General features: G+C 46.6%; 1 protein-coding gene across 5 annotated transcripts in view; it reads left to right on the plus strand.

Annotated features, from left to right (window-relative positions):
- Positions 1-486: 486 nt before the first annotated feature.
- The window catches only part of SLC38A1 (solute carrier family 38 member 1), a 71,768-nt gene continuing 49,149 nt past the window's right edge, over positions 487-23,105 (plus strand). The window contains exons 1-4 of one of the 5 annotated variants that reach the window (XM_037514099.2): positions 1,187-1,279; positions 14,134-14,255; positions 15,660-15,866; positions 17,540-17,757. In XM_037514099.2, the coding sequence (XP_037369996.1) occupies positions 17,636-17,757 (122 nt within the window). In that variant the 5' untranslated portion in view covers positions 1,187-1,279; positions 14,134-14,255; positions 15,660-15,866; positions 17,540-17,635. Of the gene's footprint in view, positions 508-1,186; positions 1,280-1,498; positions 1,605-14,133; positions 14,256-15,659; positions 15,867-17,539; positions 17,758-23,105 lie in introns of those variants that run through there. The other 4 variants (XM_054696276.1, XM_037514097.2, XM_037514098.2 and 1 more) reach the window with 4 other exon arrangements.

Raw genomic sequence — 23,105 nt, forward strand, 5'->3', positions numbered from 1 at the left:
ATTATGAAAACTTGGAATTTGGTCTTCCTTTCCCTTTTCCAGCGGTGATTTTGCTTTTAAAGCGACAGCCACTTCATTCCAGTGACGACTGTCTCCTCGCTTGGAACGCTCCAGGTAGATTAATTTTTTAATTATGATTCACCTTCCCTTTCCTGTTTTGATGGAACACAGAGACACATGCGTTCATGTCAATAAAATGTTCGGTTTCCACCCTGTACATTCGCGCTGCAAAGAGAATCTAATTGGCAGGTGGATTTTCCGTCGCCATTTTAAGGAAACACAACTCCCCCGCAAGGAAGAGCCCAGTCCAAAGGGTCTGTGCCCGAAACAAAGAGTAAGCGAAAGAAAGGGAGACGGCCTGCTCGCCCCCTCCCCTCCGACATGCTCCCCGGCTCGGCCCGAGCCCGGGAGGTGCAGCTCGGCTCAACCCCCGCGCCGCGGGCTGGGCGGGATCGCGCGGGACCTCCGGGCCGGGAGAACCCGCTCGGCCTCTCCGCGCCCAGGCAGGTGCGAGCCCAGCCTTCGACGCGTCTTTGGGGGCGCGCCACACCCAGCCCCCAAACAGCCCTACCGCTCAGATCCGGGGCAGCCCGGCGAGGTCTGCGGGTGTGGGGTCCGGCGGAGGGAGGCGCCTCCAAGGCGGGTCAGAGACAAAGGGCTCTCAGAGGTGCCTGCGCGCGGCTCCCGGCCCGCTCCCCAGAACCAACACGCCGCCCCGCCGCTGCCCACCAGCCCCGGGCTCCTCTCGTGGCCTTCCTCCCGCGGCGCCCTACCCAAATGCAGCTCCCCTCGCCCCTCGCTCCTGGCCGGGCCCTGGCGTACCCCAAAAGTGCCGCCCCGCTCCGGCACACGGGCCTGCTCTCTGAAAGGACCCCCTTAGTCGCTCCACCTCCAGCCCCGAGGGCCCCAGTCTCCGGCCGCCGCCGCAGGGTGCTGGGCTCGCTGTCGGGGCCCCGGGGTCGGAGGCAGGTGTCCAAGGAGCGCGCCGCCTGGGCCCCTGCAACCCCCAGTCGGGGCGCCCGCACGCGCGCCCCGCCGCCCCCCCTCACCCCTGCGGGTGCTCGGCCTCCTGCGCGCGGCGGTGAGGCGCGGCCGCGGGCAGGGGCGCCCCGTGACCGCCGCGCAGGAGCGCGCAGCGCGGTGGAGGCGGGCGCGCTGGAGGCGGGAGGCATGGGCTGCCCGACCCTCCCGTGAAGCCCGCGCGATGGCCGCGCGAGGGCCGCCCGCTCCGCGGTAGGAGATGCCTCGGACCCGAGCCCCGCAGCGCCCGAGCGTATCGGTGAGAGTCCGAGCCCCGCGGGCGTCGTGGGGGTGGGGGTACGGGTGGGGGGTGCTGATGCAATCGGCCTCGAGAGGAGGAGGCGAGCGGGAGAGCGCGGGCTGGGGCTTCAGAGCCGCTGCCTGAAGGTCGCCGGGAGCCTCGCCCTTCACCTTCGCGGCACCCGCCTCCGCGCCCGGCCTCCCGCCGCTGCTCGCCCGCCGCGGCGCCGGGTCCCGGCGAGGCCGCCAGACCTTGACACAAAGGACAGCGCGCGGCCGGGGACATCCCGGCAGGGCGGACACCTTGGCGGCTCCTCTGGCCACCTTTCCTTTTATTGCCCGAGGTGAGGCGATTTAACGGCCCCGGGGGGGAGAGGGCGCGGCGGCGCGAAGGGAGGATGCTCTGGCCGGGCGGAGGGGACCTGGAAGTCACCCGCTTGGACGCAGGGGGTGCGCGGCTTGCCGGGTGCTTGGGGTTCTGCTTTAGGGGAAGGAGAGGTCCTGCCCGCGGGTCTTCCGAGCGCTCGCGGCAGCGCAAAACAGACCGGTCCTGGCTGCACCTCCGAGGAGCCGTGGCTTACTTTGGGGTCTGTTTTCTCCGCGCGTGCCACCGAATCTGGTGAAACTGCACGGGGGCCAGGGGACCTCAGGATTCTGGAGGGAGCTCGGCAGACGCGAGGACGCGGCCGCACACCTGGGGGCTGTTGGAACCCGGACACTGGGGGGAATGTCCTGTGTCCTCGGGGCTCGGGGGAGGGCACGCGAGGTCCTGGGGGTGTGCGTGAGGCCGGCTGGGTCTCGGGGGGCTGGCAGCCGCACTGGGGGGAGCATCTTTGCCGCCTGGTCCTGGAGCTCGCCCCCCCCAACCCCGCCCGGGTAACGGAGGGACGAGGGAGGACGCGGGGGGATTGCTACAGGATGCTGGAGGTGACTCACTGGCCCTTCTCGCCCCGGAGAGGCTTCTTTGCAGCTGACGAAGAAGCAAAGGGGGAGTGTGGTTCCGAGAGCCGGGATCCGGCGGAACTGGCGAACAAAAGGCCGCGATCTGCGCGGCGCTGGGTGCGACCGCGCTCCCCTCCCCTCCCGCCGCCCGCACCCCGCTTGCCGCCCTAAACGTTGGCACGAAAGGCCCTTAAACCCTGAAACTCGCGGGGGGGGGGTGCTGGCAGGAAAGCGCGCGTGTGCCCCGTGAGCGTCTGGGCGAGCCCCGACACCCCGCCGTAATCCACCGCCCTGACTTCAGTCCAGCCCGTCGCCACCCACGGGGACCCCACGCGCCCCCCACGCGCCCCCCCCACCCCGGCTCCCCGGACTCCGCTTCGTGGCCACATCGCTTCGGGGGTGGGGGCGTTGGGCCGAGAAGGTACTGCTGCTTATGGCGGCAAGAGGAATTCCGCGGCCAGAGAGTGTTTGCTTTGGGGGCTCCATTCACGGGCGCTCTTTGGCTAGAAAAAGTGGGGCTGCAATTGGGAGTCCTTTGTGTCTCGCTCTGCGGCGCCGACTCAGGGCTTTTATACCGCGGTGTCTCGGGGGGGCAGCCTAGCTGCCGCCAGGATCACGTTCCTGCTCGGCGGATCCGAGCTGCTGTGTGTGGTCGAAGGAAAGACCCCCACCGCGGAGAAACGGGATCTGTGTGCTTTGGGAAGACTGAACATTTCTGCTGTGGGTTTTTAATTATATAGATAAATAGGGAGGAGAGAAGAAATGGTTTGTAAACTGCAGGGCCCAGCAAGGCTGTAATTTGTCACCTTGGTAGAAGAAACTGCATCAACTCGTGCTTTTTCTGACGTCAGAAGGACAACGGAAATATACCTGAGCAAGGTGGCTGGCCTGGTTATTAACATTGCAGGCGGGTGGTTATTCTTGAAATCCGTGCAGAACAGCCAGGTCGGGGCACGGATGCGTGTGCCCTTTGGATTTGGTTAGCTCCAACCTCAAAGTGGCTTCTTCAGAAGCACTTCATTCTCGGGATGTAGCCTTGAGCATCTGGAAACTCGCCTCTTTTGCTTTGAGACCTTAACCTAGATGAAGTTTATTCGTTCCTTTTTTTGCACAATGGTAGTCAAGAGATATTTCCTAACGGGGGCTTATTCTGTGACAGACAATATAAAGTTCTGAGAAGCTTGGCTTCTCCTGGGAGAGACAGACAATACATACATGTGTCAGAAATTTTGACAGTTCAGTGAAGGAACCCAGGATCTTGTCAATCGGGAGGAATGCTTGAAATTGGGCACATTCCGAGAGGGCCTCTGGGAGGGTGACATTTGTGCTGAGACTGGAAAGCCAGACATCTGGTTCTTACTAGTCTCATTTTTCTTCCCTCTGAGTGATTCTTGTGGGCAAAAATCAGTTTTACTCATTGTGGCCCTAATGAGCAGAGCATAGTAACTACTAAATAAATGCATGTTGCATTGAGATCTTGACCAAACCCTCCCTTCACTTCTTTTTTTTTTTTAAGATTTATTTATTTATGCATACAAGAGCTGGGGTACAGGCCAGAGGCGTGGGGGGGAGGGTGAGAGGATTCACCAGAGACAGAGTGGGGAGCAGAACAGGCAGACTGACTGAAATATACTGCTAAGGGGAGCAGCAGGTGAATCAGGAGAGGTCTGCTGAGCCATGTGGGTTGCTCCGGGCTGGCGGGGGATCAAACTCATGCTGCAGCCTCAAACTCATGCTGCAGTGGCTGCGGATAGTTTCATAGGTTGCTTCTTAACCCTTGCACCACCAGAGAGGCCCCCTCTCCTTCACTTCTTGATGATACTGACTCTCTCTGCTTTTCTCTCTATCTACTCCCCTTCTTCTGAGTCTGAAACCTCTTTTACTACTCAACTTCTCTTTTTTTCTTAATCTCTCCCCACTTCTGAGCAAATACCAGGCCCTTGTAATGCCCCCTCAAACTGCAGCCTCATCTCCGTTCCCACTGCCTGAGTTCAAGTTGCAGGCACGTGACCTAGACGTGGTAATTCAGGTATTGTATCAGGGCTATGAGAGTCATGAGCAGACCTGGTCTGAAGGAGCCAGGCTAAGAGGCTGAAGATACCGACTGGGCACTGGTCTGAGGGCTTCTAGCGTGGCTCCATGTTCCAATTGGTCTCCATAGCAAGCTCTGTACTAATTCAGTCTCTATTAATCTCCATATCTCCCTGAGATCTTTATTTCTAAGACTCATCACATTTTTTAATGATCTTCTAAAGACCTTCAGTAACTCCCCATCTCCTACAAAAAGCCTCAATTCAGGCACTCAGGACCTCCACCCTTTCTTCTTTGAAAGATTTATTTATTTATGCATATAAGAACTGGGGTACAGGCCAGAGGTGTGGGGGGTGAGAGGATTCACCAGAGACAGAGTGGGGAACAAAACACTTGGATTGACTGAAATACACTGCTGAGGGGAGCAGTGGGCGAGTCAGGAGAGGTCTGCTGCTCCTTGTGGGTGGCTCCCTGGCTGGGGATCGAACTTGTGCTGCAGTGGCTGTGAATAGCTTCAAAGGTTGCGTTTTAACCCCTTGTGCCACCAGGGAGGCCCCCCCTCTTTCTTTCTCTGTCCCAAATCAGCCTCATGGTCCCTGTCACTCTCCTACCTCAACGACTGTGTTGGTCCAGATTGGAATGCCTTTTGAAGTTCTACATATTTGTGAAGATCCAAGCTCAATGCCAAGTTTTCAATGATGGCCTCCTAGCATTTTCATAAAAACCTGTTCATCTTTCACTTTGTGTTCAGTTGTCACTCCAGGTGATGATGGAAGGAGAACAAGGCCTTGGGCTTTGAATCAGGTGGAGCAGAAGTCTCAATGTATTGCCTGGGTGTCTTGGACCAATTGTTGAGCATTTCTAAACATTAGTTTGTTTCGTTTGATTCAAGTGGGATTGTGATGATAATAAGGATGGAGGGTGATATCCACCTTACTGAATTATCCTGAAGATTTAATTAAGGGAATGGCTGTCCAGAGCATGCCTTGATGCTAGCACACCATATTTTGAATTAAATGGGGTTTCAGTTTTCTCATTTCTCAGGAGAGGTGGAGAAAGTTTATCAGTAAAGTTCCTCTGATATTCTAATATTCTATGAATATTTAATCACTTAGAAATGCCTTTCTGGAAATAATATCTTAATGGAAACTACCCAAATCTTTTCTGTCTCCAGGAAAGCATGCCTCTATGAAAGGTGATATGGGCTGGGACCAGTGAATCCATCCCAATCCTATGTAGACTCCAGTAAAGGATACTTTGGAACACTGACCTTCAACTGAGTCTTTTGAAAACATTGTTATACTTAGTTCTGAAATTTGATCACAGTAGATTCGTTGCTGCCTACCTGGTGTGTTCCAGTACTTCTTAACAGTAGAGGAATTCAGGGGAAGGCTCCATCGTTTGTGGAAGCTTCTCAAGTACTGGGTTTGCAATCCAGGGACTCTGCCTCAAGTGAGGTTACTCTGTGTCTTTGCTAATCACTAGCTGGATATACTCGGACAATTCATTTAACATTTTTATTTCTCGGTTTTCATCTGTCTGGTGCTAATAATAGTGTCCGAGATGCCTAACTCACAAAATTGGGAAGATATAGGGAGAACAGAGCTGTGAAAATCCTTGACCATGTCCAGTTAAACCCATAGCTAATCTGCAGGTTTAGGGGGTCGGTTTAGATTAGTGTTCTCAGCTGTGACTTCACCTGGCAGCCTTTAAAAGCTACCAAAGCTCAGACTCCATCCTAGGAGAGTCAGGTGGAGTTGACCTGGATCCCAGATATGGGAATTAAACAAACAAGCAAAACCCAACACTGGGTGACTTATATATGCAGTGGTTTAGATTTAAAAACAAAACAAAATTAGAAATTAATCAAAGTCTCCATAAGTGGCTTGATAACAAGCCCTAATAGTGTGAAATTAGGGGCTTGGCTACTTTCCCCCTGATTTGACTAAACAAATAAGTCGTTGACATCACCAAGCAGCAGCCTCAAGTTACAATTTATAACCTGAGTTTTCCCAGGCATGGAAGCCTGGCCAGCGATACAGTCAGCGCCGCATAAAAGATTTAGTGTGTGGATCTCAGTTTCCATTTCTTAGTGATGGAGTGATGAAGGAGATTGGAAAAGAGACAATGGAAAGGAAAAAGAAAGAGATAGGCTATAGGCCAAGTTATGGGAGGAAGAACCTCGAAGCGGGAGAGACGATGCAGAGAAAATGTGTGTCTTTTTTTTTTTTTAGTAAAGATTTATTTATTAATGCATATAAGAGCTGGGATATAGACCAGAGGTGTGGAGGGTGGCAGTGAGAGGATTCATCAGAGACAGAGTAGGAAGCAGAACAGGGAGACTGACAAAATACACTGCTGAGGGGAGCGGAAGGCAAGTCAGGAGAGGTCTGCTGTGCCATGTGGATATCTCCCTGGCCAGGGATCAAACTTGTGCTGCAGTGACTGTGAATAGCTTCATAAGTTGTGTCTTAGCCCCTTGCGACACCAGGGAGACCCAAAAATGTGTGTCTTATTGATTATTTTTGTATTATTGATTGAACTCCTTTTGTTTAGGTTGCAAACTGGTGGCTGTAGAAGCAAATGAAGTCTGTGGGTTTATTTTACGTGACCTACACCTTCTCTTAAAATTGTTTGGAATTAGTTGCCAACATCTGAAAATCAGAATTTCATTTAAAATCTGGATTTCTGGCTTTTCTTTTAAAGATCTGGTTATTCTTACAAAAATAAATGGGACACAGTAGGATCTGGTTTATTCCCACTGGAATATTTGGGGCACACAATCATGTATTCTGCTTTGCTTCCTTTTTTTACCTCTCTGGGCCTGGCTAGATTTGTTTTTAATCTTTAGTCTAAATCTGGAGATCTTAATGCTGACTGCACATTAGTATTCTCTGGAGGACATTTAAAGCACCTAAGCTTGGATCCCATCTTAGACCAATTAAATCAGTGTGCTGTTGGGGGCTAGGGAGTGTATCACTGGGTTGTTTTTTTTTTTTTTTTTTTTTTTTTTTTAATCTCCAGAGATGATTGCTATATCCATGCATTATTGTGGGTTATTGGTATAAGTCACTATTCAAAAGACTTGTCAACAAAACCATCTTCTTACCTCTGAAAGTGATTCATTATAAAACAGCCTATAACATCATAAATTCAGAGAATTAAGAGCAGGGTGAGATCCTTAAGAAAGCTTCAGGTAACCTGATTTTCCTCTTTTAAGGTGAGAAAAGAGAAGCCCAGAGAGAAGAGAAAATTTTTTCAAGGACGATGACATCATTTGGTTTTAGAATGTATTCTTTCCAAATAAAGGCACATTTTTAAATGTTCCTTTTTACTAATGATCCTCTTTATATGCACAACTTTGTAGTTCTTTAAATTTCTCATTATTTCTAGAGTGTTTCATTGAGAATTAACTGTCATAGTTTAACTAGGGTTTAAAAACAAAGAAATTCCCACTTACTGTTTTTAGTTCAATAGCAGTCCTTGATCATAAATACTGTTCAAGCAAAAACACACACAGGCAAAAACAAACAAACAAACAAACAAACAAACAAACAAAACACCTTTCCTCTAAGGTTGTAATATTCTAGGCTGTTTTCAACTCATTCCGATTCAGTAATTATTAAAATCTCTGAATTTTCAGTTGATGAAAAGGATTTAAAATTTTGTTGGTATTCAGCCTGCTCAAATACATGCATTATTCTAATTAAAACAATCTTCAAATGGTTGGTTTTTTTTTTTAAAAGATTTATTTTATTTATTTATGCATACAAGAACTGGAGTGTAGGCCAGAGGTACAGGGCATGTGTGTGAGAGGATTCACCAGAGACAGAGTGGGGAGCAGAACAGGCAGATTGACTGAAATCCACTGCCTTGGGGAGCAGCAGGTGAGACAGGAGAGGTCTGCTGTGCCATGTGGGTCAGCTCCCTGGTTGGGGATCAAACTCAGGCCAGGCTGAAGTGGCTGGTGATAGCTTGATAGTGCTGAGACTTTAATCCCTGCGCCGTCAGGGAGGTCCCTTGAGTTGGGTTTTTTTGTTTTTGTTTTTTTTTTTTAAATGTAATACATAGTCTATACTGTATCTGGAGCTATAGGCTGACTTCATTAAGTTCTAGACTTTGTCAGTATTTTCTGTCTTCAAGAAGTGAGAGTCATTTCAAAACATCTGAATGTGAACAGGTTCATTGCCAGATACAGGCTAGGTGTATTGCTGGACAGATTACTTAAATGATATAAGGGAAGTATGGAGTGAGGGTAGTAGAAGCAGGTGCTCACACTGGGATGAAATAGGGCCAAGCAGGCACCAGGGAAATGGCCAGCACAGAGGAGCTTCCACCAGCATGGGGCCTCCCACCCAGGGCACTACCCCTGTGGGGCCTCAGCACTCTCAGCTGGGGCCCGCACTCCCATACACTGTGGTTTAGCAGCTTCTCTGGCCTCTCTCCACTGGAAGCCCACAGTGTCTCCTCACCTGTGACCCCGAATATGTCTCCTGACGCTGCTGAATGTCCCTGGGTGTCAGGAGACAACTTGTCCCTAGCTCACAACCTCTGCTTTACTACAGCCAGGGTGTTGATGATAAATGCTTTACACCTATATAGTGTTTTTTCCGTTTTAAATGTATTTTCACATAATTTCCATGTTTTACAATAGTTAGACATACTTAGTATGGTCATGTTCTAGAGAGCTACGGGGACTATGTTCCCATTCCCTGCCCTGGAGGAATTTTAAGTATAGTTAGGGAGAGTGATAACAACATAAAAAGATTATTAAAATGCATGAGAGCCCTTGCTATAAGCTAATGAATAGTCTGTACTGTCGTGCTGTAAGAATTCATCCCAGTAAATAATCAAGCATAGTTGGCCACTGGAGAAAGATATCACAGATGAGGCTGGTTTGAAATAATGTTAGGACTAGGGGTGTTTTGGGCCTCCCTGGTGACCTTGGGGTTAAGTCTCCGCGCTATCACTGCTTTGGCCTGAGTTCCATCCCCGGTGAGGGAGCTGACCCACATGGCACAGCAGACCTCTCCTGTCTCACTCGCTGCTCCCCTCAGCAGTGGATTTTAGTCAGTCTGTCTGTTCTGTTCCCCACTCTGTCTCCAGTGAATCCTCTCACCCCCTGTACCTCTGGCCTGCACCCCAGTTCTTCTATGCAAAAAAAAAGCCTAGGGGTGTTTTGGTGGTGGGTATGGTGTGGTAATAACACCCAAATGGGATGACCCTATACCTCTAAATCATATATGATGTAGTAAACAAGTGTTACCTCAACAACAACAAAAAAATGTTTAAAAAATCACTCAAGGAAACTAGGTTCAGAAAGAAGCATTGTGTTAAGGAGGGAAGAGGTTCAGTGGGTAAAGCGCAAAGGGATGTTGTGAATGGAGCAGGAAGCTGTAAAAGACTGGATCCATTGTAGGGATGGAAGGTTCAAGAAGAATGGGATGAGAGAGAAAGTGAAAGAGACTGTATAAGGAACCTGGGCTTTGAAGTCAAAGTTCCAGTGCTTGGACCTCACCCTGTAGACACTAGGAACAGTTATGATTCACAAAGGGAGGAGGAACAGCCATACAATGATTTCAGGAAGAATCTGCTCCTGGAGATAGGAGGGTCAGATCAGAGGGTAGCACGGAGGAAGGTGCTGTCGAGCAGAGAGGAATTTAGTGAGGGAATGTTGAGAGGACTTGGGGGCTGATTAGATTGGACCCTGCGCTGAGTGACATCTGGTGTCCACATCTTGAGTGATGAGAATGAGTGTTAAAATCTGTCACTGATACAGGAACGCTGATAAGTGAAGTCGGGTGATGTGTCGAGTATGAGCCTGTAGAGTTTGAGGTAACGGCTTGGAGAAGTCCAGCTGCAACTGGAGTCTGAGAAGAATTTGTGGAAACTCTTCTGAGCAGAGGAAAACTGAGAGATCATCTTTCCCTTCAGCATTTTCATTTCACCGATAAAGGAGACACCTGCCATGTTAAGGGCGTGATCACATTAAGCAGTGTTTATGAGGAGATCTGTAAGATGAAAACAGTTCAGAGAAAAGATCTGGAAGAAGCCCATGTTGGAGAAAGCTTGATTCCTTAGAGAAAGGATTTCTCCTTGTTGGAGAAAGCTTGAATCCTACAGGCTTGAATCCTTAGAGAGAGAGGAATTTGCAGGGGGTGTGAAGGGTAGAGTGGAGTGTAAGGGCAGGAAGAAGAGGGTACTGGCAGAGAAGGCCAAGCTCTCTCAGGAGGATGTGGTAAGCGCGAGTTAGGGGGATGGGTAAACAGTGTGCCCTCTGTGGCAGGAGTTGAAGAAAATTCAGACTGAGAAAAGGCCCCTCGCCTTGATAAGAAGGTGGCAGCAGAGAGGATCCTGGGAGCACAGCAGAACCCACCAGGCCTGCTGTGAGTGCGGCCTGTGACCTCTCTATAGGAACCATGGGGTGGGGTCACTTTATCTCCTTTTACAGATGAGGAAACTAGCATGAGAGAAGTTAGCCTGCATGCTTACGGCCGCCCAGCTCCTAAGCACTGGCGCCAGAATTGTTAGTACGGAAGAGGCTAGTAGTTCAGAGGCTGTTGGCGCCAAAAAGGTTGGGGGGTAGTTCTAGGTTCTAGATAAGGTTGCTTTCCGGATACACAGCTGCGGCGACTGACACATGTCAGGGCAGCCAGCAGAGAGGAAGTGGCCTTGAGGCCCATGTAGAGCCCAGCACAACAACGGTCAACCACGAGGTATGAGCAGAGAGAAAAATAACAACACCCTTTCTTCTGAGATGGTATATTGACTCCCAGCCTTCTCAGTACCAGCCCATTCATGCTATTCCCCACTTCCCAAAGATCCCAGATTAACAAAATGGATATCCACTTTAAGCTTTTAATTCCGGTATAATTCAGATAGAATGTGGTGTCCAGCTCTTAGGTATCCTGGTCAGTGACTTTTGATGATCAACTTGAATGTATCAGTTCATTTTTCATTTTGGTTGCTCTAGTGTATATAAAAGTGCCAGTCAGGATATAAGATTACCATATCAAGTTAATGCAATTTAGCCAAAAACAAGGATTCCTGATGTTTCAGTTAACTGCTTAGATTGAAACCTTTTGAGATGTAGAAAATCAGTTTGTACTGATTGGGGTAGGCAGGTTTGGACAGTGGTGGCATGGGATGGCGGGAAGCATGGGATCACCCTGGCCTTGGTCGAATACACTCAAAACCATGACCTCCGGCTGTCATTGATTCTCAGGAGCTGGGCCGGGAGAGATAGGGTCTTACTAGTTCTTCAGATTAGAAAACCAATAATGATTCACCACAAATTTTAAAATTAAATATATGTAGCTAGATATATATTGATATTAAAAAATCATTGTATGTTTTAAAGTTTAATCGTGCTATGGTAGCACGATTAAAGTGTATAAGTCTTACACTTTGGAGATATATGCTGAGATATTTACAGATGATAGGATGTCTGGGTCTGTTTTGAAATAACTCTGGTCATGGTTTTGGTAAAATGAATAAGACTGTCCTGAATTGATCACTGTTAACCTTTGTAGATGAGGAACCATTATATCATTCTGTCCTTTCTTACATATATTTAAAACTTACCATAATTATTTTTTTTTGCATAGAAGAACTGGGGTGTAGGCCAGAGGTAAGGGAGGGGAGAGGACTCACCAGAAACAGAGTGGGGAACAGAACAGGCAGATTGACTGAAATCCACTGCTGAGGGGAGCAGCAGGCGAGACGGGAGAGGTCTGCTGTGCCATGTGGGTCAGCTCCCTGGCTGGGGATCTAACTCAACCCACAGTGGTTACAGTGCTGAAACTTAACCCCTAAGCCACCAGGGAAGCCCCCATAATAAAAAATTTAAAGGGTGGAAAAATAAAATCAAAACTTCAGTCAAGGTTTACTTGAATGTAATGAAGATCTTTCTGTGTCTAGTAAGTGAAAGGGATTTAATACAGGGAATTAAGTTCCTATAAAATTGTTAGAAGAGACACAGTAGGTTCTAGGCTGGGCTTCTAGGATTAGTTCCAAAACACCACCACGCATCCGGCTACTTATGCCTCCAGTAGGAAGTTGCAAAGCCCAGAAACCAGGAAGCCACTGTTTCAGCTGCCCCAATAACGCATCACTCAAGCCAAATCTGATGACCAGGAATCTGTAGTTGGCTCATAAACATTCGCTCCAGTGCTATCTGCTACATCTGCTGGAATTGTACCAGCAAAATGCTGGCCTTGCTGCTACCCCCCCTCCCTTCGCCATTCTCTGATTTGTGGAATCTAAATCTAGAACCTGAACTATGAAAGAATGAGAAAGAATGGGAAGTATAGTTTTCAACTTTCTGTGATCTATGGAAATAAACTTGAAAAAGGTGGGAAAATTTTTGAGCAGAGCAGAGCAGTTCTCTACTAAGGGTATCAGCAATTGAAATTGTAATTTTTGTTTATTGATCTCAAAAAGTAATTTTGGACCATGTTTAATTTACAACCTATTTTTTTAAAGATTTATTTATTTATGCATACAAGAATGGGGGTACAGACCAGAGGTGCGGGGGTGAGAGGAGTCACTAGAGACAGAGTGAAGAACAGAACAGGCAGACTGACTGAAATACACTTCTGAGGGGAGCAGCAGGCCAGTCAGAAGAGGTCTGCTGTGCCATGTGGGTAGCTCCCTGGCTGAGGATAGAACTCGTGCTGCAGTGGCTGCAGACACTTTCATAGGTTGCATCGTAACCCCTTGCGCCACCAGGGAGGCCCACCCTACAACCTATTCTTTGCTTTTGTTTTCCCTCTACAATCTTTTCATCAGCTTTGCCTGATGAACCTACAAAACTTCTATTACTCAAGACCGTAGTCCCTACTCTAGGTGCGTTCATCTGAAGCATCATAAAAGGCTGTATGTGCATTTGGCCTCTGTGTCTTTACGTGTTTTTCCTAGTACAAGTCATGCTTTTCCCACCTGTAGTCTAGATCCTTCCTGTTTTTAGACAGACTTCAAGTCCTATCTCTGCAAAACTTATCTGATTTCTCTAGGTCCCATCTTCCTTCCTCCCTGCATATGGTGTGTGTGTGTGTGTGTGTGTGTGTGTGTGTGTGTGTCTGAAATCTTCCGGACTTATTTTTTGTTTTCCCATGTAGTTTGATCTATCATGTAAATATTTTAAGGTACGCTTTCATTTTATATGCATGGTCTCACTTGCTTCAGTCCACTCTAAGTAACATAAGGCCTGACAAGTTTCTTTTTTTAAAAAAAACAAAAGATTTATTTATTTATTTATACAATCACTGGGTACAGTCAGAAGCGCGGGAGGGTGAGAGAATTCACCAGAGCCAGAGGGGAGAGCAGAGCAGGCAGACTGACGAAATACACTGCTGAGGGGAGCAGCGGGCAGCAGGAGAGGTCTGCGCGCCATGTGGGACCCTCGCCCGGTGGCCGGGGCTCGAACTGGCGCTGCAGAGGCTGCGGGCAGCTTCGCAACCCAGCACTCAACTGCTGCGCCACTGGGGAGGCCCTAGACAAGTTTATTTATTCTGTCCTTTGATATATAACACCATGCAGAGTATTGAATAAGTTTATGTGTTTGATTAGTACTATTACTAAAATGTACCAATCTGTACCATACCCAGATGATAATGCGCTTAGGAGTACCTCCCATGGAAAGGATCAGAAATGTTCTGTGCTGAATAAACTATAATTTGTAACCAATTAGGTACATTGAGAGATAGTATTGTGGTTGGGTTAACATCAAGATCTTCCCATGATGACCCCAGTTCACCTTTTAATTACTTGCATAGTCTGATTATCAGGAGACCTTTTCTTGTTAAGTGGACATGTTTCTTTTAAAATCTCTGTGGTGTGATTTCCATTTTGTAAATCTACATGTATTTTTCAGTCGTGCTCATTATTTTCATTTAACAGATATTTATCATATTTATTGAGTACCCATCGCGTGCCAGGCACCAATTGTTTGTGCACAGAAAAACCCTGAGGCTCGACACCAGCATAAACACTGCGATCGCCCCCGCTTGCTGAGATAACAGGTGCCTTTTTTTCACTTATATCCTCCTACATTTGCAAAATTGTATTTTCTACAAAACTTATTTATTAATAAGGACCTAATGTGTTTTTTTTAAATCTTTCATTCTTCAAAATACTTGCAATATACTACATGAAAAAATAGGTCAAGAACAGTCTAAAGTCATAATGTTGAATGGAAAGGAGAGAGAGAGAGAGAAGGAAAGACAAGGAGAGAGGAAATACATAAGAATGCATGCCCATTCTAGGGGTGGGAGGACTTTATTTTTTACAAGGTCTGTTCTAAAGTTTTGTGGGGTTTTTTTTACATGGAACAACTGAGGTGTAGGCCAGAGATGCGGGGATGAGAGGATGCCGTAGAGACATAGTGGGAAGTGAACAGGTGGACTGACTGAAATCCACTGCTGAGGGGAGCAGCGGGCGACACAGGAGAGGTCTGTTCTGCCCTATGTGGGTCAGCTCCCCGGCGGGGATCGAACTCAGGCCACAGAGGTGACAGCGCTGAGACTCAACCCCTAGGCCACCAAGGAGGCCCCTGTTCCAAAGATTCTGTAGTAAATATGTATTAATTATAGAATCAGAAAAACCTTTTTTCAAGATGCAGTCCAATTGTGATGTTGACATGAAATTACTTCACATATCCTAATGTGACCCTCTTAGGCTTGTTGAGCCCCTCACTAGCCCTACCAGTGAGAACATGATGAACTGAAGGGATAATGTTCTCTAAGGCCACCTCAGCCTCAGGAGGGGTGCCACAAACTGTTAATATTCCCCATTTTCAAGTTTTTGTTTTCACGAACAAGCTGGATTTCAGATAGATTATTTCACAACAATAAAAACTTGTTAAAAAAAAAAAGAGGTTAGGACACAGACAACATCCAGAGAGAGGAGATTTCTGTGAGGAAATATAGCTAGCAGGTGTGTTCTGTGTAATTACCTGACATTGACATAATTCTGACTTCCTCTGTTCCAGAACTTGCTCCCTCCTTTCAATTGGTTTCTTCTTTCATTCTATTCACTTCTTTGAATGCCTGTGTGTGTGTGTGTGTGTGTGTGTGTGTGATCTAAGTACACTACACACACACATATTTGTTTTTTGTTCGTTTTTAATATGAACAATGCTTTATATTGAAATTGGTTTAATTAGATCACAGTTTTTATGTTCGTTTTCTTTCCAGAATGATTGTTTTTAATATTTTATATAATTCTTACATCATTTTTCACCTTTGCACAATGTATGCATTTTCATTTTGGTTATATTCCCCATACAATTGCACCCCCCCTTATTTTGACCCTTGTCCTTCCTCTCCCCCCACCCCCGTAGTGACACACACACATATTTGATATGGAAGTTCGAATTCAAACAGGTGACTCCAAGACTATTAGCCGTCAGCCTTTCCTCTCCTCAGGGCTCCATTTCACAGCAGTTCGAGGAGAAAAAGGGACGCCTTAGTCCAGCCTGGAAACAGCAGCTATTAAATCAACTGTCTGCCAGTGTCCTAGTATCTCTTCCTCTGAGTGCGTCTACAGGAGAGCCATAAGACCTCTAGAAATGACTCAGTCCAGCCCGGGCTCCAACCATTTCAATGAAGTCAACTTTTGCAAAGTAACGACAGGTTGTAAACTCTGCTGCTGGGTGAGGCACTGGGTCCAGCCGGGTCTCTGGAATGGTCCAACCTGGGGCTGCCAACTTAGCCTTAGACCAGATGTCTTGAGACTCAGTTTCCTGTCCTGGGTCCCTACTTTCTAGGAGAGATCTTCTCTGCAGGAGGGTGAGGGAGGCTCCTGGAAGCTGAGATATGAGAAAGCACTTAAGTGGTAAATTTGTAAAGGAGCCTGGAAAGTTTTATTCTCGATAGGAGACTGTGTGAGTAAAAAGAAATAATGGGTGGCTAGTGCTGGGCAAGACACGAAGAAAGAAATCCCTAGTGAAGAAAACCCCTAAAGAAGTATCATACAAGGGTACTTTCTCTGGGTCCTGAAAATATCATCAGTTAACAAAATGCTTCTTGGGATCTCAAGGGTGCTTAGATGGGCCATTTGAATTTTGTCCCTTAAGTCATTAGTCTTAGGGAACTCAGGATCAAACACAGCACCGGCCCCTTTGCTGAGAACTGTACAAGGGAATTTACCAATGAAGGCAACACAAAATTTCTTTGACGTTCTGTTTCATGCCATGCTCTGTGACCTCATTGAGGTTATCCTGGTGAGATTCCTGTACATACATGGACTTTGCTTCTGAGGTTGCATTTACCTCTGTTGCCATCTGCTTTTTGATTGGTATGGCTGTGTCTGAAATGTTTTCCCACCTAATATACTCTGGGTGACCTTTCAGAACCTGAATATAAAGCACAGTTTTCCACGTGAGGGGAAATGTGCAATCTGCAAATCTTTTTGTTTCTGATGAGGAAATATAGTTTCAGGTAGATTAACATAAATCCCTAAGTATGATTTTTAATTCCCTGACATGGAGTGATTTCATTGAAGAGATTGATTTAATCTCTTGTGGTTGGTGGGCAAACTGTTTGCTGAATTTCAAAACATAGATTTGTCCTTTCCTGCTTGACCTCCAGGCTGATCCCCATGATGTCATTTATTGGGATTTGCATTTTTATTAAACTGGGATTGCTCAATCAGATGTGCTTTTGTGCCCCTCTGGCCTGCATCCTGCTATACATGGCCTGTGATCTGACGTCTTTAATCACTTTGATTTTAAACACACTGTTTCATAAAGGGGAGTCTATCTTACCCATAGTTGACATGGAATTCCTATAAATGTGAGTATAAAGATTATGGGACCTGGGGGCCTCCCTGGTGGCACAGTGATTAAGTCTCAGCACTACCAAGCTATCGCAAACCACTGTAGCCTGAGTTAGATCCCCGGACAGGGAGCTGACCCACAAGGTGCAGCAAACCCCTCCTGTCTGGCCCACTGCTCCCCTCAGCAGTAGATTTCACTTGATCTGCCTGTTCTGCTCCCCGCTCTGTCTCTGGTGAATCCTCTCACCCCCGCACCTCTAGCCTATACCCCAGTTCTTGTATGCATAAATATAATAAAATAAATCTTTAAAAAAAAGGATTATGGGACATGACTCATTTTAGTTTAAAATGGAGGGAAATGTATGCAAGGTGTCAAATTTAGGCATAAGCATCTATAACGTTTTAATGCATAGACTCGCAAAATGTAAAAATTGCATTATCAATAAATGCACAGTTTATCAATAAATATCAATAAATGAATGGTGATGTTATTCATCTGTTGATTAATTGTCATTGTGGTGTGTTGCAGGGCTATCAAGCTTATATTTTGGCTGCTCTCTGCTTGTAAATGCACTCAGAACAGCAGAGTTCAGTCTAGTTTTCGGATTATAGATCTTTTCCAAACATGATGCATTTTAAAAGTGGATTGGAACTAACTGAGCTACAAAACATGACGGTGCCTGAAGATGACAACATCAGCAATGACTCCAATGATTTCACAGAAGTCGAAAATGGTCAGATAAATAGGTGAGTATTTTTCCACTAACACTTTTTAGCCAATACAAAAATAATCTGAAAATATTATTCCAGTTTTCAGCTACTCTCTTGAATTATGCATTCCTAAAGTTATGCTCCACTTGAAGACGATCATTTGAATTGCTTATGTGACATCTGTTGGGAATCGTCTGCAAAAGCAGATGAAGACAACAGGAAAGGAATTTATTCAGTCTTCAGATCTTTCAATTCAGCCTAATAAAATGTATAAACACATTGAACCCCAACCAGCCCTAACTTTGCAAAAACTTTGTGCTTTTGAATTCGGTGATTGGAATTTCACCTCGTCCCATCTCTTGAGTAGACAGCCCTGCCATAACACCCTGACTGCATTTTAATCAAGAAGTGACTGATCCACTGTTCTGCTCCCCACTCTGTCTCTGATGAATCCTCTCAATGCTCCGCACCTCTGGCTTACACCCCAGTTCTTCCACGCAAAGATAAATAAAATTTAGGAAAATGTACTAATGTAGTGATCAGAATTTCATTTGCCAATGTTCCCTCCTTTTAACTACAAATACATCTCTATAAGCCATCGACTGTAACATGGATTTTAAATACTACTACAGTTTTGTTTTTTATTTATTTAAAAAATATTTATTTATTTTTATAAAAGAACCGGAGCACAGGCCAGATGTGCAGGAGGGTGAGAGGATTCACCAGAGACAGAGCGGGGAACAGAACAGGCAGACTGATGAAATACACTGCTGAGGGGAGCAGTGGGCAAGACAGGAGAGGTCTGCTTTGCCATGTGCAATTCTCACTGACCGGCCAGGATCGAACCCGTGCTGCAGAGGCTGTGGACAGCTTCACAGTGCATCGGACTCAGCCACCTGCGGCACTCAACCGCCTGCGCCACCAGGGAGGCCCACTACTACAGTTTTATTCTGTTGAGCCTAAAGAGCCTTATGGGAAACTAGAGTCGAAAAATAGATAGCGTGAGTGAGTGGAGGCCGAAAGATAGGTAGAGGGTGCCCTTGGCTTAGCTGTGACCTTGGCAAGCAGGTTTTTCCAATTCTTAAGTAATAAAGAGTATTACTTTTTTTCTCCCTCCCTTCTTTCCAATGATGTGGGATATTCTCCGACCTCCTGACTTTATAGCCAGTTTCTGTGGCTCCCTTAGCAGGAAGCTCTCCAGCTTCGGGGTAGGAGGTGTGGTTTGTTGCAGTCTGAGTCCTCCTAAAAGATAGGAAAAGAGAGTAGGGTCTACAAGACTGTTTATAAGAACAACAGAAGCTACACTTTTGAGGGTAAGGGCCAAGGGCAGTTGGGATGGAGGGTGAAAACTTCATGTCAGCTAAGCCAGCATCTTTGTAGAAATCATTTCTGATTTTCTGCTCTACATTTTGATGTGGTACGTACTTGAAAGTCCAGTGCAGGATTCAGCTGCCACACATACATACTCTTGGACATTTCAACCCTGCTTCTTCTTTTTCTTTTCCTTAAATGTCCTTTGAGGTTAAGTCTCCAAACCAGATAGTTGCTTATTATCATCCAGATATCATCTACTGTTAGGGGATATTTCTTACCATTGGACTCCAGCATACTTTTTACTTTTTCTGAGTAATTCCTACTTATTATCATTTCTTGAGTGCCCAGAGTTTTCTGTACTACCACTTATCTTTATAATATGCAAAACAATTATTCTTTTGCAAATAAGGATAATTAAAGAAATTCATTATACAAATAAGGAAACAGGCTCAGAATAAGATCACTGGCCCAGGGCACACACCTGTCTGTAGGAAATCCTCATCTTTTTTAGATTTATTTTATTTATGTGTGCAAGAACTCGGGTGTAGGCCAGAGGTGAAGGGAAGTGAGAGGATTTCACCAGAGACAGAATGGGGAGCAGAACAGGCGGATCTTCTGAAATCCATTGCTGAGGGGAGCACCAAGCAAGACAGGAGAGGTCTGATGCGCCATGTGGGTCACCACCCTGTCCAGGGATTGAGCTTGTGCTGCAGTCTCTGTCGATAGCTTCATAGTGCTGAGACTCAACCCCTTGTGCCACCAGGGAGGTCCTGGTAATCCTCATCTTTCTATTCTCTCCTGCTGTCTATGATTATAAAGCTTGGGCACTGGTAGAAAAGAGAATCTAAACTCTGCCAGCACCATTCTATTCTCCCTTTCTGGGGTGCTCTGCAGCCACTGCTGACTCCTGTTTACCCTAAATGGGCTTCTAACCATTTCACAAATAGGACATTTTGATTTTATAAGAAGCTTCGTTCTCAAAGCATTGCAAACTTGGAGGACCTTAAAGTGACAGTCATTTATACCATTTAGCTTTGAATCTGAACTTGCTCTTTCTACTTGCCAAAAATACTAAGTTTTGGGGGTCATGCCCCTCTGGTGGATGGAAGAAGCGCCTGTCCTTACCTCTGACCTGGGCACCTGCCAGGGCCAGGCATGTCTGCACACATGGTGAGGAAGGCCAGCCAGGGGTGCTGACCGCTAGTCTTGTGGAATTCGGTTCTTACTTACTGCAAATGTAGTGTAAAGTGTTCATTTCTTTATTTACTGTGTCTCTTTCACTGACCTAGTTCATGGAGCTTTTTTTTTTTTTTAATACAAACCTCACTTTTGATTGCTAATACATTTTAACTGAGGTACCTGGTATCGGTTTGGAGCATGATGGAAGTTTCAGGTGCATAGAGCTAGGATCCAGCATCTGTGCACATGGCCATCACCCCCCAAGTCTGTTTTGCATCTGTCATCAGGCAGCTGAATCCCTTTACCCATTTCACCACCTCCCGCACCCCCACCCCCTCGCTGCCAGGCCTCCTCCTATCTGGTAACCTCCAGTCTGCTCTCAAAGAGTTTATTTTTGTTTTATTTGTTCCTTTGCTTTATTTCTTTATATTCCACATATGACTGAGGACATTAGCATTTGTCTTTCTGTGTCTGACTTACTTCACTGAACATAATCTCAAGTTCCTCCATGTTGTTGAAAATGGTTTAAGATTTTCATTTTTTCTTTTAAATTGTAGCTGAGTAGTATTCCATTGCTCTCTGTATATCACATCCTCATTAGCCATTTGTCTGTCAATGGACACTTAAGTTCACCCAGACCCCACTTTTAAATATTGGGTTTAATAGACATAGTTACTTTGTCAAATTGTCATTATTACAGTAGGATTCTGTCAGGTAACCAGGCACCACTCAGAGAGGAGGAGGGAAGCTCTTTATTTACAAAGGCAAGCCCAGAGGAGATCTTTCTCCAAAGTGTGGGTTCCCAGCAATTAGTAACAAAGTATTTATTGCCTAAAGCAAGGGTTACAGTCAGCTGGGATGCATAAATCAATCATGTGGCCTCGAGAGCTTTTGTCAGTTGTTCCCTGAAACTTTCAGTCTACAGGCTATGTCCCAACTTCAGCTGATCAACAGGTCAGTCTGACATTTTCCACTTCACCATAGGAGTTTCTAAATGCTTACTCAGTTCCTGTACCTAATCTTTCAAATTGATAATCAGTTAGCTGAGATAATACTGGAAGCTGCCTTTGCTCAGAACACCCTCTCCTTTGGGGACCCCCCAGTGCTTCCCTGTAAATTCTTAGGGGGGAAATCTGATCAACTCTCACTGTGTCCAATGTTCATGGAGATGTTTAATACATAGAATGGAAGGATGAGCTCGCCTGGGGCAGAGGTACAGACAGATCAGATGGTGCAGGGCTGAACTCTGGGAATCCCATTGTTGTGAGGTCAGGGTGTGTAGGGTAAATGATTTTCAGGCTTTTCTGCCCTCTGACCATTAGGATTGCCCTGCCTGATGGGGCACCGGCAGTTGTTGCAAGCTGTCTTGTTTAATTCTGTGGGCCATGGGAGGAGTATTGAGATAGTCATGAGAGAAGCAGAGGCAGGAAAGAAGCAGGAGAGAAAAGGGGAGAAAGAAGCCCAGAGTGAAGACTTGCTGGGGGCCTGGAGGCCAGTCCTCCAGGCCCCCCAGCACCCTTGCCTGCCATGTACCTGGTTGCTGCTCTATATGTAAGAGCTCAATAAAAGCCTGAGAAAGCCACTGAAGGCTCAAGGACTCTCCTTTACCCGTCTGGTGGATTCTAGAAACCTGCTCTGTGCCAATCCTGCTCTTAGGAGCAGCCAAAGAAAAGACAGGCCAAGACAAGCCAGGGAAGAGAGTCAGCACATCTGATGGATGAAGCAGACACCCAGTGTGGGCAAACGCAAATAAATACCCTTATCACTGGAGGAATAAATGAGTTTTTAAAAAGGCAAGCAGCTTCCCTGCCCAGAACCTCTGACCTGTCTGAGGATGTAGATCTCAGGCCTTCTCAGTGTGATAGCAGGGTAGACACAAAGAAAAGAGAGCCACTGACAAGCCTGTAGTGGGCAGCACAGCCATGCCCCGACTCCGGCAGGAAGAAAGGCATTTTTTTCTATGGAGAAGCCAAACCAGAGAAACTGGGCTCAGGGGTGCTGGGCGCGGAGGCCACAGTGGGTGGAGTTGGAAACAACATGATTAGATTAATGAAGGGCTGGCTGAGTCCCCACCCAAGAACTCCAGAGTAAACTGCAGAGGGGACAAGTCTAAGCACCACATACATAGAGGAGAGCATGAAATATCTATGCAGTCAAGAATGACAGTAACCGGTGCAGAACCCCAGCATCAGGGGAAAGGGTGTTGTAGGGGCAGGAAGACCACAGTGCAGGTTTTCTGATCTAGCAAACTGGGTAAAGGAGGAGTCAGAGTCCTCAGTGGTTTTTTGCAGGTCTTTTATTGGGATTTACCTGGTACACAGCAGGCAGGGGTGCTGAGGGGGCCGGGAGGCTGGCAGGCCTCCCAGCCCCCAGCAAATCTTCACTCTATCTGGGCTCTCTGGTGTTTGCTCCGCTTCTCGTCTTCTTTCGGCTTCCGTTCGTTCTTGGCTTCTACTGGTGTCCCTGTGATGCCACCCTTAAAAGCACAATCTTAGTCCAGGTGAATCCTATTTACCTATGCCCACACCCTACTCCAGGTGCCCGCCATCAGGCATGCATTCAGGACTGCAAGGATCCATCATCTGTCCTGATGGCGGGAGGGCAGAAAAGTCTGACATTTTTCCTTACCCTACAGTCCACCCCCTCAGGGTTTTCTGCCATATAGTCTTTATCAGTCTCTATATTCAAGTCATAAACATATGTCTCTTGGCAATAAGAACACTGCAGCCATGGCCCACGAAAGCAAATGAAATACATCACAATATAACAAAATACAATAGAACACAAATAAGTCCAGGCAGAGCACCAAACTAGTGGCAAAAGACAATTATTGGTACTAGCAGATGATCCACCACATCTGCTGCTGAAGGCACTACTCATAGGAGGGAGGG

The sequence above is a fragment of the Talpa occidentalis genome, unplaced genomic scaffold, assembly GCF_014898055.3.
Source record: "Talpa occidentalis isolate TD23 unplaced genomic scaffold, MPIMG_talOcc4v2.1 talOcc4.16, whole genome shotgun sequence".
NCBI lineage: Eukaryota > Metazoa > Chordata > Mammalia > Eulipotyphla > Talpidae > Talpa > Talpa occidentalis.